Source organism: Lactuca sativa, chromosome 2 (genome assembly GCF_002870075.4).
Source record: "Lactuca sativa cultivar Salinas chromosome 2, Lsat_Salinas_v11, whole genome shotgun sequence".
NCBI lineage: Eukaryota > Viridiplantae > Streptophyta > Magnoliopsida > Asterales > Asteraceae > Lactuca > Lactuca sativa.
In genome coordinates this window covers 217,025,189-217,045,732 of record NC_056624.2, presented here as the reverse complement: position 1 = coordinate 217,045,732, position 20,544 = coordinate 217,025,189, and the positions used below count along the sequence as shown (strand labels likewise).

General features: G+C 36.0%; 1 protein-coding gene and 1 pseudogene across 1 annotated transcript; both read left to right on the top strand.

Moving 5' to 3' along the window:
• The first annotated feature begins 8,832 nt into the window (after nucleotides 1–8,832).
• On the top strand, nucleotides 8,833–10,939 carry LOC111905774 (uncharacterized). Its single transcript, XM_023901516.2, has 3 exons — nucleotides 8,833–8,883; nucleotides 9,380–10,509; nucleotides 10,640–10,939. The coding sequence occupies exons 1-3, from the start codon at nucleotides 8,833–8,835 to the stop codon at nucleotides 10,647–10,649; spliced, it is 1,191 nt and encodes a 396-aa protein (XP_023757284.2). The 3' UTR covers nucleotides 10,650–10,939.
• Nucleotides 10,940–14,703: 3,764 nt separating this feature from the next.
• The window catches only part of LOC128132473 (general transcription and DNA repair factor IIH helicase subunit XPB1-like), a 29,252-nt pseudogene continuing 23,411 nt past the window's right edge, over nucleotides 14,704–20,544 (top strand).

The window sequence follows — 20,544 nt, the reverse complement described above, 5'->3', positions numbered from 1 at the left end:
CTGATGATACAACACCCAGTTCAAATAAATTGTCTAGAAACAATCTTACCCACCAACAACTAGCTTAGGATTAGGTTCCCTGTGTCTTAAGATGTTCTTGAAAATTTAATTGTATTTCACTATTATTTATTGATTTATTTTATATTTATGATGATTTGGAAAGCATATATTTTGTTGATATAGAAATTGATGACTCTGCTAGGCTCAAATTGTTTTTCTTTCTTTCTTTTGAACGAGTGGTTAGTAGTTAGAAGTTAGTATCATAAAATTAATATGAAACGTCCGGATGTATATGATGAAATTCCAATGTTAACTATCCCAACCTTATTGATTTACATCAACATACTTTTTCTCACTCATTTACATTTTTAGCTTGTTGTTTTAGAGTTATAAACAAACCAACTAACCCCCTTATATAATTCTCGTTATAAAGATATTTTTATAAAAAGACGTAATAGATAAACAAATTGAGTCAATCTCCGAAGATTCGACCCTTTTGTCACTATTTTATTTGTGTTAGAACATATGGTTATTTATTTGTTGGTCTCGACAACCATCAACTATATATGAACTAAGTTATGTGGTGATTTGTCATGCACTAAATTTATTGTGAAATTAATAATGCAATATACCTCACAAAGGGTTCGATGTTCAACTAGCAAACATACCACATTGACATACAAGACCATTACCCTAGATTTTTTGTTGCCCAATGCAATATAATATCAACAGTTTGAGATTGACGGTGAAAAAGGAAGCCGATAAATAAGCACATTTTAGCCCCCAAGTCGATGAACAACACCCATTTGACTGGGAACTGTTCATAAGTCGGGAATAGAATATGCAATATATTTTAACATTATATGTTTTGGAATATTTCAATGTAAAATATGTTAAAATTATTGTTTTAAAATATTAGAATATTACACATATTTAATTTTTTATGAATACTAGAGTATTATAATATTTCATTAGAAAAATGGTCTCACGGTTTCCTAAAATTAAGCTGTCTCACATGAACCTAACCTTATATATATATATATATATATATATATATATATATATATATATATATATATATATACACACACACACATGTTTAGGTTCTATGGAAAACAAAAAACCCTAAAAATCATAAAGTTGGAGATAAAGTAATATTGAAGGTCTCTCCTTGGAAAACCGTGATTCGATTCGGGAAACAAGGCAAACTAAACCCATGGTATATAGGACTTTTGAAATTCTAGCAAGAATTGTTTATGTCGCATATCAACTTAAGTTACATCAACAACTAAGCAATATCCACAAATTTTTCCCCAACTAATTAAAAAGTTCCTCGTCCACAAGATAAATTTCGGGACGAAATTATTTCAACGGGGGGAGAATGTAACACCCGTCAAAATTAGGTCAAAGATAGTTCCCATAAATATAACAAACACATATTATAATCAATTTACTTTAATATTTAATGAAGTTATCATTCAACACTACAAGTCTACACGATTCCAAAAATATATAGAACGTCTAAATCTGACTTTGCATAGAGAAGTTATGATAAATTCTATCACTATAGCCTTTGTAACAAGAGGAATTTAAAATAGACTTAGAATTAGCTATTGGAGTCTAAAAGAGAGTTGTAGTAATCGAAAAATAGCTATGCATGGACATAAAGAAAGTCAAAAACGGAGTTCGTATGCAAAAGTTACGACCTTGTGAAGTTACAGCTGTCTTAGAGCATGACACGTGGCAGAAACCCTAATCTGCCAAGACTCACGACGTGAGCATCAAAACTCACGACGTGAGGAGTCAAAACACCACATTTCGAAGCTAGAAGTCTATGGAATGATAACCCAAAAGCTCACGACGTGAGCAAGGTTTTCTCACGACGTGAGGACGCTGCAGGACACGAATTGGGGCTAGAAAACACGCGTTAAAGCTACAAGATAACTCTTACTATAACTCACGACGTGAACCTATCATTTCTCACGTCGTGAGGGCCAAAAATCAGCCTATAAATAGAGGCTTCAAACCATTCACTTCCTTACAACATTTCCCTTCTTTCTCTCTCGTTTGCTGGAGCCGTTTCGCTTCTCGAGCCCCAACGACCTCGTACCACTGACCGTTTCTGCTTAGATTACATAAAATCATGATGCTAAGGTGAGTTTCATGGCCCCACTTTCTAATATTTCAGGGGAAAATGCATGCTAAATATTATATATATATGTTATTATTATATCTATATGATAGTATATAACCGGGATATAGTTATTTTGTATCTGAAAGTATACAACTATCGTAAAGTTGTTAGCATGTTATTGTTATAATAGTATACTAATGTAGATCTTGAGTTATACTTAGGACTCTATATATATGTTGTGTGCGATATAGTTCCGAAGTTATATTCGGAAGTTTTATATGTTAATTTATAAAGTATGTTGTTATTGTTAGTTTTATGACAAGATAAAACGTGGTATATTATATGTTGTTGTTGTTATTGGTTTTATGTCAAGATAAAACATGGATTTACTTCAAGTTATAGTTGTTATACTGCCTAAATGTTATGATGTTAGGAGTACTGTTTAAAAGCATAGTCTAGTAACTTAGGGTTTTAGACATGAAAATGTTTTTGTTGTTAGGAATATAGAACGCCGTAAAAGTTTACATGAGCTACCTCATTCATCAACTAAAATTGGGGATCTTAGTGGAAGTCCTCTGACCTGTAATCGTTAACCCTCTCTCTCTCTCTCTCTCTCTCTCTCCCCTTTAACTTCTTCATCATCACCCACACTCCACCATTAAAAGAAAGTGAGCACCAATAACTGAATCTGAAAAAAATTAATCTGATTTTCCATCTTTAACATCATCATGCTTTTGGATTTTCCCCTAAAATCAGTTAAGAACATCTTTATCTTCATAATGATCGGGAACCAAAAGTGAGTAGTTTGAATCATTGGTTCATGAGATTATCGAGAACACCTGTAACTAAAACACAGGTTTAAACACATATGTTTTGGAAATCGATTTTGTGTTATGGGTTTGTTGAGTTTGCTAGTAAGAGCCACCATTAGAATCTCCCTTTCCTCCCTTTTCTGTAGCTACCGCCACCAGAACCATCATCATCTCTCCATTTCTCTCTTCTTCTTCATCTTCATCTTCTCCAATCATCCCTCCAAAAAACCCCAATCCATTTTCTCCCATTCCATTTGTAAATGCAATTGATTCTTCGAGGTGATAAAAAGTAAGGAACCGAGTTTCAAAATAGAGTGAGAGAGCATAGATCGTAAGCTTCATTGATTTGGTGAAACTGGACTCTAAAATTGCTTCCTCTGCACACTTCTAGATGATACTGAAATTTGATAGAAAAGGAAAAAAGTGTGATTAATCGTCCTCAAACACATAAACCAAACATATGGGTTTTTTTATTTGAAGACCTATGAGAAACCCAACAAGGAATCGGGTTGATTGATCCCATTGGAGGTGGGGTTGATTTAACTTACTGCTTTGTTGGTTCTTTGTTGTTGTATGTGTTTAGGGACAAGAAAGACGGAGATATTGATGCAATGCAAAGGAATAAATGTATACTGATCAAGTGTGGTACAACTAGGGATGAGATTTAAAACCGGAAAACCGGATTGGAACTTGAATAGTTAGAATCAGAATATATAGAAACAATTTTGGTTTTGGGTTTAAAATTTGGCTTTTTCCGAGTTCCGGGTAATCCAAGTTAGGTTCGTCGGGTCCCGGTAAACCAGGTCTAAAAATCAGAATCGACGTTAGGAACCGGAACCACTTTTAGGGGCTGGAACCGGTTTCTATGAAACGTTAAAAACATGCATATCTCATTCATTTTAACTTGAATTGACATACAATTTTTTTTTCCAACACTGTAGTTTAGAGTTTCTACATGATTTTAGACTACAAATTTGTCATTTTTTGTTTTATATTCATTGATATACAATCTCCCAAAGTCGAGATATCAAAGTTGGAAGTTTTTTAGTTTTTCAGCTTTTTTGTATTCTATGAAAGTTTCAAAACATGCATATCTAATTTGTTTGAAGTCGGATTGACATGCGGTTTTTTCCAACTTGTAGTTTAGAGTTTGTACATGATTTTAGACTATAATTTTGTTATTTTTGGTTTAATATTCAATGACTTACAGTCCCCCAAATTCGGGATATCAAAGCTGAAAATTTTCAACTTTTCAGCTATTTATTTTTGTACTTTGTATTTTGTGAAAATGTTAACACATGTATATTTCATTTGCTTAAAGTCGTATGCGTTCTTTTTCTGGCGTGTAGTTTAGAGTCTACACGTGATTTTAGACTATAATTTTATCAATTTTTGTTTCATAATCAATGACTTACATTCTCTTAAAGTTCAACCCACTAAGTAGTAAGTAATTGCCAAAAATTCTGGGTTTTCGGGTTTCCCGGTTCTAAACCCATTTTATCCGGTTCCAACCTACCCACTTTGATGTTTCCAGGTTTTCCGGTTCTAGACCTACTTTACCGATACCGTGCCCGGAACTGGTTCCTATATACTGGTCTGGTTTCCGGTTCTACAAAGTTCCGTTAACCGGTTCTGGGTTTTCCGGGTTCGGGTCCATCCGGTCCGGGTTTGAACCCACTTTCATACCTAGGTACAACTATGGATAAATCCATGGAGCTGATGCTTTTCTTTGCTATACCCCTTTAGAAGGGTTGAATGAGACCATATCTCTGCTAACTTCTTCACTCTGAAAAAGGTTGATGGTGGTTGGGGTTTCCATTTTAATCGTTAATTTTTTTAATCTTTGGGGTAGGTCCGTCGATTTCAGGGTTGTTGTTTGAGAATGAAGATGATGAAAGGATTAAAGAGAGTGGTTGAGAATGAAAATAGCTAAGGGATGAGAGAGAGAGAGAGAGATATTTTAAATAAGTCAAAGCTTCATAAATGGTCTTTGTGGTAGTGAAATAACGAAAATGACCTTTAGTTAATGGACAAAACTTATCGTGCTGAGTAATAAAGACCAAACATCAAAAGTTTTGAAAACATAAGGACCATCTGTGAAATTTTTTAAACTTAGGGAATAAGCTTCAGATTTAAAAAAAAAAAGCACAGAGACCATTTAAGGTTCTAAATAACATAACGCGTGACTTGGCGGTAATGTGAAGCTTCAAACTTTTTATGAGCCTTGGCGAACCACGTCATTTGTATGGCGTGACATAAGGCGACAATTTTATATATAATTAATATTTTTATACGTATTTTCAACTATTATCTATTTTTATAGACATATACGAGTTAAAACGACATTTTGGTAAAACTTGGCGGCAGGTACAAGCCTTGGAGCCATGTCGCGCCATCGCGGAGCCATGACAAGCTTTTTAGAACTTTTCCATTTATACATGTTAAAACCCAACAATTTATAATTTACTTCGAAATATTGTGTCAGTATTTATACTACTGAATATTATATAGTTAAATAATTATATAAATAATATTTCACAATTTTGGTAGAAAGTCGAAATTTGCTAACACTTGATATCATAATATAAACGAATATATATATATATATATATATATATATATATATATATATATATATATATATATATATATATATATATATATATATATATATATATATATATATATATATATATATATATATATATATATATATATATATATATATATATGGCATTATCTACTACGATAAAATTATGTTTATATATTTGTATTCATATATTTTTATGCTGAATTTTTTTACTGGACTTGGACCCCAGCAAATACATGGATATTTGAATATAGATATTGTGAATATATATGGATATTTTTATTGGATTCGGACCCGACCAAATATATGATGTTTGAATATATGACATTAACAACAAAGTCACATAATCTTCTTCGGATTTTTTTTGGCGAAATACTACTTAAAGAATAAATAAATAAATAAATAAAGGTTTTAAATTAACTTTCATTTTTCGGACACAAAAGCTGTTTAAATAAAATTTGAATATAAATGAATATCTCTGTAATATTATTACAAGATTTCGTAAATTCAATTACAAACCTCCACCGCTACGGCTATATTGGGAAACATATGTATCTCCGCTGCTGCTGAATTGAGCCCTAGAGAAACCTCATTTTCTCCCCTTTTCCCCCCGATTACTCTCCGGTAACCTTACTCCGATCATCCTCCAATTCTTCAAGATGGAAGCTAGCGCACTACAGGTTTCTTCTTCCCACCTTCTTGTCTCAAATTCATCAATCTGGCTTTTTATGTACTTCTTTCTTTCCTTTATGTAATTTTGAGGATCGTTGATGTGAAATGTATTTCTTATGTGCTTGCCAGTCGACGTGAACGTGTATATCAATTGGACCGTAATTTAGTGTATGTAATTTCATTTTGTATATAGCTAATCAGTATATGTCACGAACCTTTTGCTGGCTGATAGATGAGTTGATGCATATTAGTTCTTATATATGGCCAATTGATTACATACTTTTGATATGTATAACTGCTAGATTACAACCGTTGGCCTCCATTTTAGAATTTATGTTAACTCTAAGAAGGTGTGAACATTTGTGCGCGTGCATGATGAAGATGTGTACCTTCTTTTCAATCAATTTTCAGAGGAGGTAGATTTCCCTTTTTGGTCCTTCCAGTTCCTGGAAAAGGAATGTTTAATCATCAATTACCATTTTTTTTAAACAGCAGTCTGCGATGATGCTCTTAGCAAGAGGCTTAGAGGAGTTAAAAAAATAGTTACAGATACATGATCTAATAGCAGTTTTAATTAGGATTTTCTTTAATCCACTCAGTCCACCATATTCTACTCCCTCTACATCGGTTCCATACCCACCTGTAAGAATGCAGTATAAAAGAGTCGAAAAGGACAACTTTGAACACCATCACATTTTTAAATGACCATAGTGTCCAAAAAGTACAGATGATCACCATATCCAGAAGCTTATCCGCTTTCTTAATTATTTGACAAATTTCCAAATTATCACACTAGTTTCAGACAAATATAGTTTGATATTTTCTGGAAGATAGGGATATAGGTGGAAGGAATACGAAAAGATTTTATGCTCACATAGCTTTTGGAGATGAATGTTCGAACATGCAAGGGAATTGTAGCTCCCGGAAGTTGAGATATATCTTTACAACAAAAATTTCATGTCAATTCTACTTCTCCCCTCTCAACTCGAACCAAGACTTCTTGTATTCATAGTGATTTACATATCTACCCCAATAATAGGGATGCCGTATCATTATGGAAAAGATCTATGCATGATTTGGACTTTCATTGTGTAGATCCATTTTTTGTTTTGCATTTTTACCTAAATTTCATCGGGTCCGACGTGATTACTCAATTTCACTATTTCCAGCGATTTAATCTATTTTTGTAGTCCCGTATTTAGTGATTCACTACTGGACTTCTATATCGAGAATCACGAAAATCAACAACAATGCTATCTAAAGAATGAAGGAAAGGAAAAATATTGATTTAGAAAATTTTCTATATTACAAAGAATTAATTAAAAACATATGCGAGTGGTTGTCTATTTATAACTAATAGACTTCTAATTTTGGAATAAAAAAGACTTATCTAAAAAGATAATCTTTATTTCTTAAGGTAGAACCTTGTAAAGATAAAAAAAAGCTTAAGGAAACAGTCTGTAATTAACCTGAAATAATTCCTAATTTAACAAATTAGTTAAATGTTTTACACTCGCCTCAAGTTTGGTATGTGGATCAGACATATCCAGCTTGCTTTGCATAGTGTACGTGTTAAGTTGTGGAGACTGATACATCTCTTTAACCCTATAGCATTTAGGCAGACCAAACAATTGGGTGCCCTAGGAAGAAATTTTTTGTGGGATAGTTCCTATATCAGATTTGCCTTCAGATTTTGTCATGGACTCATGGGCAAGATTTGTAAACTTTTGGCTTGGTTTTATTGACAGTTTTAGGTCAAACTACTAATATTTATATTCTTTGAATTCATGTAACCTAATGTATTAGAAATCCATTCATCACAAATCAATAAAAACTCTCTCTCTCGTGTTTGTGCCTGTGGACGTAGCTGAAGATCCCTGATCGTGTGAACCACATAAATGACTGTCTTTTTTTTTCGTTTTGCATTATTACTTTGTTTTCTTGGAATCGTTTGTTGAAGTGCTTAAACCCTAACCAATGTTGATCTTTATTCTTAGATTGACCAATATCTAACAGGTTTATAACTCTGCTGATGATCTATTTTCTTGCTAGAGTTTTGTTTAATGCAATCACTGTTAAAAAAAGTGTTGAACCTGATTATTGGTAAAGATTTTGTGAGTTTAATCGGTTGGGATAAAGGACAATTCCACAGAGATTGTTTAGTTATTGCCAATAACAAGTAGTGTGATACAGTAACTTAACAAAGATTGTTTCTTTCCGTCTTGAATCAATTTAGTGGGGTGATGAATTTATTTCTTTGCCTCTTTGGCACAAAATAAGACATTCCTTTGGAATGGCCAGATTCTATTACAATTTACAACAGTAGAAGGAGCTCTTATTTTCAGTTCATTAGAGATGAAATATGCATTCTTTTTTGGTCCTTCTTGAAAAATGATTTACATTTCTTTATTGCATTGAAAATTGCTTAGAATTGTCTTAGCCGTTTGTTAGACAACACGTGCATTATCCAAGGTAATGTAGTTGGATTCTTATACAGTACGAATGCAATGTCTTATGTTTAAATAGCTTATGGAGATAGGAAGTCAGATGTCTATTGGTCTGTGTTTATTTACATCAAGGTTATGAGTTGGGGATACAATCTTTTTGTAAAACATGCAACATCAATGGAAGAGAAGTATGTCCATTATGGAAGAAGATTTAGGCAAGATGTTGACGTCTTTAGGAATCAACAAATATAGATCTACTTTCATTTTTTTTTCCCTAAAAATTCCTCAACTACTAGATTCTCGGCCAAATCCTCTTTATTGTGCTATTTAACCCATTTATGTAATCTCATATTTTGTGTTTTGTGATGCCATGTTCTTCTATTTGAGGATCATCAAAATAAGCAACAATACTATCTATACGGACAATTCTAGGGAGTTCATTGCAATAGAGATGTGTAGCAATATTTATATCAAGGCTTACAAGAAGATCATATTCTTTATAGCATTTTAGATTATGACAATCATACTCGTACCTAAAATAATATCGTTACTTACGTGCATGTGCAATAAAACATGTAAATTTCGTTTCGAGTACTTTCTTAATTATTACTATAAGTGCTTCTAAATAGACCTATAATTTAAGACGCATACCTTCTTTTTCTCTAAAATCCCATGAAAGTTGGCTTGGAAAAAAACTCATAATGTTTGTATTATTTTGTAACAGAAACCCTTGAAGAGGGCATTGAGAAGTTGCAGAAGACAATCTAAATCCGAACATGTGACCAAAAAGAAAAAATCGTCGGACGGTTTTGCCCTTCATCCCGATGACGTCCTTCTAGAGATCCTCAAAAAGCTTCCACCTGATTTACTCCGATACAAGGTTAAATTCGTCTGCAGACGATGGTTCACCATAATCACCAACAACATCTTGTTTGACCACGCTTCCCTAATCCTACAAAGGTCAACCGGAAGCAACTCAATTTGTCTGATGGATATAAGGGAAGAAGAACAAGGCCTAAAAATGAAACAACAATTTATTTACATACCATTTAATGGTTGTATAAAATCTTGGTGTAATGAGTACCTTCTAATAACCAACTCAATTAGAATCAGAATTCTTTACCTTTTCAACCTAATCACCAAACAAGGATCATTTCTTTCATCATCTTCCATATCATGTGGAGGACATTACAGTTGCAAATGTGGATTTGGCCTTTCATACGATCATATCAAAAAAGTATACAAAGTCGTCCACGTGTACATGGGCCCACCAATCCAATGCGAGATTCTCGTGTTAGAAAGTAATGTCATAAGTTTGGGATGGTTAAATTGGAAAAAAATCAACGGGCCTTTGCATACAGGTCAACGACAGTATTATTGGGAAAACCCGGTTTCGGTTCAAGGGAGGTATTTTCATTGGGATGTTCATAGTGATAAATACTTTGTATCTATGGATACAGTTAAAGAGAGATTTCGTCAAACTTTCTTACCGGATGTTTATCCTATGGATAATCGGTATTCTTTGGTTGAAATGGGTGGTTTTCTTACTCTTCTTCATAAAGTCTCGTTTGACCGAGTCAACGTATGGATGCTTAAAGGTTTTCAAAAGACCAAATGGGAGAGGTTTCATTCGATATGTATATTGGGTTATGTGTGCTTGAGGGTTTTCCCTGGGAGTGTTGTTTCTTTTCCTGTGACTAGTGTGAAAAGTAAGAGATATATTATTTTTAGGAAACCCGGATCTAATACGGGTTTATATAGTTATGATCTGAAAAATAAAATCATGAAAAGACTAGAGATTGATATTGCGGATAATGAACGTTGTGTGGTTCAGTCAACAACAGCAAGTTTTTGGTGAGTCTTTTATTTTTATTTATTTATTTTTTCAGATGTAGTCAGGTTTGCACTGGAATGAACTGTTAATATGTTCTTGAGGATTCAATATTATTTTGTTTTGATTTAATTTTGTATTTTTGATGTTTAGGAAAACATAAATTTTGTTGTGGTAGAAGTCGATGATCTCTGCTGGGAAGGCTGGAGTTGTTGTGAAGAGGGCTTTTGAAGATTGAGGGACTGGTCAATCCTATCAATATAAATGGGTCCATTGTGCCATATGATCTCTTTACTTAGATTTAATTTATTTACCTTATATTTCATCAACTAATGGGTTATAATAACAATTCATTTCGTTTGATTATTAATCATTAGTGGGATTCAAAGGTTTTAAGATTATGATTTTACCTATGAATGATTTATGCTTTGCATGATTGTGATCGTGCGATTGGATCAAGGTTAGAGATCCTAATAAAATGAACTTGTCTTTTCTTGCAAGGTCTTGTTTTTGCACTATCTTTGTAATTTTTATGTTGATTAAGACATGTTGGTGGAATTAACTTTTAAGATTTTTAAGCAGCAACCATAATTCTTATAGATGCAAACCACAAAAAATTAGGAAGAAAAAAATTTATGCTAAAAAAGAAATAAAACTGTTTGATTGTGTCACAGTGCGAATTTATGAAGTTGTGATGGACTATGAAATGAACTTGTGTGAAGGTAGAAATGCATTATAGACTATAGTGAGAATTTGTGAAGTTGTGATGCATTATGAGATGAGCTTGTTTATCAGATGAATTTGTGTGAGGGTAGAAATGCATTATAGTGTGAATTTATGAAGTTGTGATGCATTATGATATGAACTTGTGTAAGGTTAGGAGTGCATTATTGGTTGATTAGAAAAGTTCAATGATTTTTTAGCATTTTTTTAAACTGAATATTTATTAGATTTTCATTTTACAAAACCTGCATTAAAGACAATTTTATTCATAGTTTTTCGGTTCTGATTTTGTTGTTAATGATTGTATTTAATTATTGTCCATTAAAGAATTTTGTCAACCTGTTTGTTAAATCTTTCTCCCGGTTTAAATATTACAGTCATATGTTGCTCCTCTATTTCTTTCTTGCATTCTTTTACTTCTTCATCCACTCCTACACATTCACCCAAAACCGCTCTTATCCACACCTACACCTATACCCAACCCACTCATTCCGTACTGCCTACCCATTCCGTATTTGATATTTTGAATTTCATACATAAATTAACTATTCCAGAATTTTAATAACAAGCTCAAAATCTGATGAATAATTTTAGAATTTGGAGAAAATTATTCATTCTACACCCTCCATTTTCTTAGGGTGTCCATCTCAACATCATGGCTTACGGTGGCTAAACTTTGCCACAAACAAAACCATCATCTCTAAACATGTTGTCTAATTTGATGAGAGTATTTTCCATATTGTTCCATGACACCACACCAATCTCCTTCCTATGAGATGGTAGTTACCACTCACCAATCTCTCATTATAATGAAAATGCTTTGGAAACATAAGAAGGACCATGATTCGATGCCTAGGTAAATATGTGTTTTTGAAAAACTTATTTACCAATAGATATATTTTTAACTTATTTATCAAATGAGTTATTTAACAATTTAATAAAAAAAGGTTCTATATCCTTTCATATTCTTTTTTCACAAACAAAGTTGCACTGGTCTTCTTAATTTCAGTTTAGAAAGAATTTTCATCGTCGTGACGTGACGACGTTGTCCTCTTAATTTAATATGTAAGGCTTGCATATTTAATTTTGAACATTGCCCTCTTAATTTCAGTTTAAAAAAAATAATTTTTTTAGTGTATATAATTTGATTTGGAGGGTACTGTGCTTAAATTTACAATTCTAAAAGAACTAAACTAAAACATGTAAATAATAAGCGGGTTTCTTTTGCAAATTTGGAAGTGCATGATCTTAAATTTCATTCTCTCGTGTGCTAAATCAAAAGTTCCGATTAACCGTTTTCTAAATCAATTGTAAAACTGAATTAAATCAGGAGCTTAAGGAAAGAAAAGAAAGAAAGGAAAATATTGAGAGAAAAGAATGGGAGGGGAAGGAAATGATTTACTTTTTTTTTTTTTTTGTGTTCCCGAGTTTGAAGGAAAAGAAAGAAATTTTTTTAAAAAAATGTGTTCCCGAGGAAGAAAAAGGAAAGAAAAAAAACATTACAATTGTACCCTTATTTTTTAAGCAACAATATTATATACATAGTTTTAATTGGAAAAGAATGTTGATCTACATGTCATCTTCACATTTTGTGTCTTCACATTCGTTTACACACATACACACATATATTAACCAACATATAATATTCAATTAAAATATCGATGGATAGTAAACATAAATAATATTAAAATAAAAATATTTGTGACTCTCTTACCAGCATTTGTCTAACTAAAAAGGAACCAAAGTTTAAAAAATGTCCAAAACAATGCAATTTAATCATACTAAGACTCCAAAAACCAAAATTCAATTCGTGAAGCCAAAAATAAATCAAACATAGAAACTCATTATGTTTTTTTTTGGCAGCATCTATGTACAAATCCTACAAGTGAAACTAGTTTAGGAGAAATCCTATTGGGTCAAGATAGGAAGACATCTGCAGAATGTAGCAGTGAGAAATATAAGAGTTCAAGAAATGTGATGCGTGATTCTCTAATTGTACAAGGGCAAAAAGGTCAAGAATAAATGGCATTACCTGAATCATTATGTTGACTTGAGCATGATTCTCTAATTGTAGAAGGCAAAAAGGTCAAAAACATGGCAGATGAAAACATCAAACAGTAACAGTGAAAATTTTAGAATGTTTAATGTATGAAGCATTACCTATAGTTAAAATTAAAAGAACTGTTTAAAAACTTGGCTGATGAAAACATCAAAAGTTTTTGTGACTGCGCATTAATGACTTTACATAACATTCAATTCTTGTATTTTAATAATAGGGAGAATTTCATATATACCCTTCTTAAACTTCAAAATATCGTATTTGCCCAACTTAATTTTTCAATGTCATATTTACCGTTCATAAACCTTCAAAATATCATACCAAATACTTTTTTATAATGTTTTTAATATTTTATAATCATTCTTTATACCTTAGAATTATTATAATAATTAAAAATTTTAACCATATTACTCTTACATCTATGATAATGAAATATAAATTTCTAAATTTTTGTAATGTCGTCCTCTTGACAAATAAAAAGATTCATCTTCAACCCTCTCTATGGAATGTATATTTTGATTGTTTAATTTTTGTTGTTTTTGATTATTATCATGTTGTAGACGGAAGATATTTTAGATATTATCATTGATATTTTGATATTTAAAAAGTACATATACGATATTTTGATATTTAAGAAGGGCATATATGATATTTTGATGTTTAAAAAGGACATATATGATATTTTGAAATTTTATGAAGGGTAAATATGATATTTAGAAATTAAGTTGGGTAAATATGATATTTTGATGTTTAAGAAGGGTATATATAAAATTCTCTTAGAATCATGAGTCAATACACATGGCTACACACGTAAAGCAACAGCAAGAAAATAACTCTAACCAACACATATTTCAAGTTATTGAAAGAATAACCATATACATTATTTGATACGACATTGATTAATTCTCAGTTGAAATACAAACACTGAATTGAAAAAAGAAAAAGAAAAAAGGAACAAGTTTTAGCTATTTGCAATATGTGTAAGATTGCAGGGACGAACATGAAGACCTGATGAACGGCTTGAGGATGAAATCTTGTATGTGATAAGAAGGCTAATTGGATAAACTTCAATCAAATTGGATGAAGATACGGTCAACTTCTCTCCAAATCTCTCCAATTTGGGAGGAAGATTTCCCGTATCTTTTCTTCTTTTCTTACCAAATCCACCCAAAAAAAAACTCGGAACAAGATCATCTCCTCCTTTCCTCCCGATTCCTACTGGTTACCTCCCCTTCCCTCGTTAACTCGGGAACGAGGTGTTAGTAGGGTTTTTTTTCTTCGTACATCCGCCGAACAAAACTCGGTCATATAAGTATATAACATGTAGTTGTCAGCGACTACCTCACTACTATACTGCCTGAAAAGATTTTCATCTTCACCCAATCCGCACACACGAATTGTTGATTCAGTTGACAAATCTAAGAACCGATAGATCATGGGGCACGGTATATTCGGATTTAATTTAGAAAAAACCCCTAATTTACGATCAACATATAAGGATCGCAATCAAAACACAAAAGCTTGTATGCATGAATGTGATAATTATCTAACTCTTTATGTGTTTGCTCATAGGTGATACAAGTAGGACACCTAGCAAGAAGCACAAGCCATCACCCAAGGTTGTTCGCAAAAAGAATTTGTAACTTGTTAATTGTTATTATCACCATTGGATTTTATTATTTTGGGTAGGAGAACTGTTTAACTAAAGAAAATCGGAATTCTACTACATTTAGGGTTAGGTCAGACAATTGGTTCATTGAAGTTGATGAACTGTTAATCCTACAAAGAAGTTAAATTTGTAACATCCCGGAATAGCAAGAGTAGAGTTGAAGGGCTAAAAGTGTTATTTGGGAAAGAGCGACTCGGCGAGTCCATGGATGGACTCGGCGAGTAGAGTCGCGGCTTGGTCGCGTGTTAAGCAGCCGACTCGGCGAGTCGATGAGATGGACTCGGCGAGTAGGCACTGAGTGGAGAAAGCCCTAATTCTCGGGGTTGAGCCCTATTTAAAGAACATTATATCCTTCCCCCAGCCTCTTTATTCCCTCTTGAAGTCTAGAAACCCTAGAAAGTGTGATTGAAGAAGATTGGAGCGTATTTGGAGCATTGGAGGAGTTTGTTGAAGGAATCTTGTGAGATTGAAGGCTTGGGGCAAGGGGCTTTGCTTGGATTCGAATTTCATTGCAGTTGGGGCGTCCATTGGAGGTAATATCTCGTTCTTGGACTGATTGTATGTTGTTTCTTCATTTTGGGGTTTGTGGGATCTTGTCTATGGATGAAATTGGAAGTCTAGAGGTTAGATCTGAGGTTGCTACCTCAGATCTGAAATGGAGAAGAATCAGAGAGCATGAAAGTCCCTGTGTTGGACTGTTTAGTGAAGCTTGCATGTCCCAAACCTTAGTTATAAGTGAATAAGGCCTAGATCTCTTTGGATTCACGTAAAGTTTGCCACTTTACGTGATGGATGAGTTGTATGAGACTAGACCTATGTTTTGGATCATTTGCATGACCTGGAATGCTTCTGAGTGGATTCAGACCGGTGGTACTCGGCGAGTCACATGAGTGGACTCGACGAGTTGCTTGAAGATGAGCTGGGACTCGGCGAGTTGGAAGAACAACTCGGCGAGTTGGATAAAGATGGTCTGGAACTCGGCGAGTTGTATGAACAACTCGGCGAGTAGGTTGATGATAGTCTTAGACTCGGCGAGTCTGTTCTTGGACGCGGCGAGTCTTGTCGAAGAGTCCCGATATTCCCTAGTTGAGTCGAGAATCGGTGAGTCAAGGGATGACTCAGTGAGTTGTGTGCGAGTGGACTCAGAGTTGTTGGACTCGGCGAGTCTCGGAGTGACTCGGCGAGTTAGGTCGCGGATTGAGTGAAGTTCTGATTATAGGAACTCGGCGAGTCATAGGGTTGACTCGGCGAGTAGGGTCAGCCAAGGGTTGACCGTTGACTTTTAGGGTTTGGTCAGCGATGTGGCCTTTGGGCCAAGAGATGGGTAAAATATTCTTTTACCCTTAAGAGGGTGCATTGAGAGGATTGATTCTAGTCTTGAGAGTTGTAGTCATGAGAGTTTTGCCTTACGTGTTAGGCGGTGGCGAGTTCGAGATTCAAGTATGGAGATATCTGCTTTCTGCTTGCCAGGTGAGTCTTCTCACTATACTTTACCTTGAGTAGGTAATCAGAGCTATGTGTTAGTGTGTGTATATTATGTGTATGCTATGTGTTGTACTGCATTATTTCTATGTGATTTATGCTGTGCATGTTTGTAGAGTTGGAACCGAAGGGTTCCTAGAGTTGGAACCGGAAGGTTCACAGAGTTAGAACCTGAGGGTTCACAGAGTTTGGGTGCACGGACCCATAGAGTTATGGCCTCGAGTGGCTTATATGTGTTATGTGTGTGGTATTTTGGGGAACTCACTAAGCTTCGTGCTTACAGTGTTTTGTGTTATGTTGTTTTCAGGTTTCTTTCAATATCACGGGACGGCACCGGCTGGATTGTACACACCAGAGAAAAAGTCATATTTTGGAGGATCCTGGTTTTCTATGCAAGTGAAAATGAAGCTATGTTTTGTAATTCAATTATGAATGAGATTTTAAACAAGTGTTCTAAGAATAAAATGATTATTTTAAATGAAAATTTTGTCTTGAAATTTACGGTGTTACAAGTTGGTATCAGAGCCTTGGTTTGAGGGATTCGGATGCGCCTTCGGGTAATTCTGGACTCAAACTGAGGAGGAAGTGAGAAAGGTTTTCAAAGAAATAATTTTCTAAAGCGAATAAGAGTTCAAAGAGAAAACGAGAAAGAGCAGTGTGTACAATCAGCCAGAGCCCGAACGGTGATTTCCCAAAATACCCTTACTTTTGTGTTATGAGATATTTATGATGCACTTTATGAGATATTATTGCATGCTAGAGACAGGCTAGGTATTCCATATATTAGGACTAGAGTGGCCTGATTTGTGATGCCTTAGCCTAGGAATTTCTGTGATATGCGATGTGCTTTTGAGTATGTGATGAGTGAGGATATTTGATTGGAATCCTTTAAGGGATTTGAGTAGAGGAGTAATCTAGGGGAGATACCAAGATGAGTACTGTGGTACTTGGAGAAAGATTAGTTAGAGCCCGCGAGGGGAAGAGTTGCAGAGTTCGGTGGTACTTCCGAGGAGGAGCAGAGCAAGCGGAGTTATCACCCAGAGTGAGTCATATATATTCTTCGATGCTCGAATGCTGCTTGCTTCGTGCTTTGTGGAACTCTCGATGATGGGAGTCAGCTACCAAGCGAATATGACGATATTCAGGAGGTAGATGGCTGGCATCATTAGGAGCTCTTCAGCAGCTGATGGCAGAGAAGTGTGGGAATCTGGGAAGAGCCTAGGGAGTAACCTTAGCCAGATGAGTGCACTGGCAGGGTAGAGAATTTCGCTAGGGAGCGAGCGCGCGACGGAATTGGTAAACTAGAAGGTCGAGCAGCTACTTAGGAGCTCCGGGATAGTCCGTGTAGAAAGTATGGGTAGATGTGACAGGTAGTATGGGCCCGTACTACTGAAAGCAGAGGACCCATACTTGATACAGGGAGTATTCTGAAGATTCTAATGAGTGTATTGAGGAGTGATGTTATGGTTCGAGTACCATACATCGGAGCAGATTGAGGAGTGATGTTATGGTTGAGTACCATACATCGGAGCAGATTGAGGAGTGATGCTATGGTTCGGGTACCATACACCGGAGCATATTGAGAAAGGATGTCATGGGATGAGTACCATGGTTCGTAGTGAATGATGCTTGTGATTATCTTGTTATCCGGTCATGATTGATGAGGTAGAGATTGGACGCTATGGGTTTTAGGCCTGTAGGCCATGATTGAGTTTGGAGAGGCGTCCCTCGAGAGGGAAGTCGAGTGCCTATCAGAGTATTTTGGTAAGGAGTTAGAGGGAGAGGAGAATTTCGGTCTGAGTTGAGCAATCAGTCGATAGAGGAGAGGTCACCTTCTATGTGGGTGGTGCTATTTATGTTCGTGTGCAAGACACGAGAGGCCTGATGTTTTAGTTTTGGGTTTGGGGGTAAACCCTGCAGGTCGTTATCGGTGATGATTTCTCCCAGAGTATCAGGTAGCATGTGTGCCGCAAGGTAGTGACTTATCATGAGCAGACAGTCAGTTGGGACTGAGGTAGTCGAGGACCACACCACACCTATTTGAGAATAGTAGGATGTGTTGTAGTGGTATCAGTGGGGAGTTCAGTAGAGTTTTGCAGTGCAGAGAGTTTTCATCTATGTTGGGAGTGGGTCCCTGTCCTTGGGACAATTCCGGTGTTGGAGCGTTGGTTGATGAGTTGAGGTGAGAGGTACGATGATTTTGCGGTTCAGTCTATGAGCCAGGGATGTTATTGAGCAGTTGAGATTCTTAGTGCTAGATTGGTATGAGATTTGGAACGACTAGAGGCAGTCGTGATGAGAAGTTCTTGAGGAGTTCATCAGAGGTTCAGAGTATAGGGGGTTGATTGATTTCCTTAAGGGGGAATTATCGGGCGTTGTGTAGCACTTTCCTGGGGCAGGTGCGATTTCACTGGTGAAAAATAGTTGTGGGTTGGTTGTGTGCTAATTGGTGATGGTTCGAACCCTAAGTGGGGGAGAACCGGGTACAGTATGTAAGAAAGCAGAGATTTGTCAAGAGTAGTTATAAGTGGAGTATAGAGATATGCTGTAAGAAATCATGAGACCAGAGATGTCGGTGATCGAGGAAAGGGGTCAGAGTGAGTTAATGCGGGAAGTACTTGATGAGAAGGATGAATGTCTCCACGGCAGGTGTTTGGTGTTGTTGCAAGTAGATAGAGAATGATTAGGCAGCCAACTCCCGGGTCGGTATGTGTATCCTTGTTTGGATTTTGAGCGGTGGAAATGGGTTCAGAGAATTATCAGTGTATTTAGTAGCGTTAGCGTTTTCTTGTATTTCAATTGAGAAATTGGATACATCGAGATTGCAATTTGGAAAATGCAGATCTAATTTTGGGGTTCAGAGGAAATGTATTATTGTGTCTATATGATGCTTGGGGCAGGAGATCAGTGGTTGTGGCAGGATCTTGTGATGTTCTGTTGGGGTATTCTGAGATATCCGGGTATGATATCTGTATTTCGGAGTTACTCGTGAATCTTGAATTGAATCGACTTGTGGTATATCAAGTATCTATGGATCTAGTGGGAGCCCTTCGAGTATGGGCATCCAGGGAGATTATTTGAGAGAGTGGATTTTCGTAAGGGTGGGCATTTGTTATGTTGATTGCCTCCAGAGGCTGTGATGGATATTCGAGTCGAGTATGGGTAGCCACTGATGATAGACTGTGGAGCACGAGCTAGTGGAGTCAGAGGGTGTTGTGATACTGCGGGGAGCCGTAGTACTCACTAGTCAGAGGGTGTTGTGATACTGCGGGGAGTCGCAGTACTCACTAGTCAGAGGGTGTTGTGATATTGCGGGGAGCCGTAGTACTCACTAGTCAGAGGGTGTGTGATACTGCGGGGAGCCGTAGTACTCACTAGTCAGAGGGTGTTGTGATACTGCGGGGAGCCGTAGTACTCACTAGTCAGAGGGTGTTGTGATACTGCGGGGAGTCGCAGTACTCACTAGTCAGAGGGTGTGTGATACTGCGGGGAGCCGTAGTACTCACTATTCAGAGGGTGTTGTGATACTGCGTTGAGTCGCAGTACTCACTAGATGGCAAGAGAATGTGACGTTGGAATGTTTTCCGAACAGTTTATGATATGGAAGAGTTTTGGGTTTGAGTAGCCCTAGTATTGAGTCTTTGGAGCCTGGATGTTGAATCGGGGGCGAGACGGGGGTCTCCGTCTCTGTCGGGAGATGCGGTGAGATGCGCAGCAGAAACCGGAGATCAGAGCTGAGACGATCCTCGATTGGATCGTATTCTTCTCGCATGAGGAAAAGAGGATTTCGTGACTTGCGTGTCACTGGGCAAGGAGAGTGGTCACGGGGAAAAGGTTAGTGAGATGTTTGGATCATGTTATGGGTGACCTTTGGAGGCTCAGCGGTGGAGTCAAAAGCTAACCTGGTGCTCAGTCTCGAAGAGGGATATGAGAAATGAGCTAGAGCTTATCATGAGATTGTCTGAGGACACTCCAGAGCGAGTGAGCGATTCAGACGCTCAAAGTCATGCTTCGGGCATGTGTATTAGATTTCGGAGGAAGCTGCGGCACGTAATTATCCCTGGTTGAGTTGTCCTATATCAACAGCCATCATTAGTGCATTGGTATGCCGCCCTTTGAGCTGTT

What these genes read in the sequence shown, in the direction of transcription:
- LOC111905774 (XM_023901516.2), top strand. Translation starts at nt 8,833, where the DNA reads ATGGAAGAGAAGTATGTCCATTATGGAAGAAGATTTAGGCAAGATGTT. An exon ending in GATTTAGGCAAGATGTTGAC is followed by an intron (nt 8,884 to 9,379) that starts GTCTTTAGGAAT and finishes ATTTTGTAACAG; the next exon opens with AAACCCTTGAAGAGGGCATT.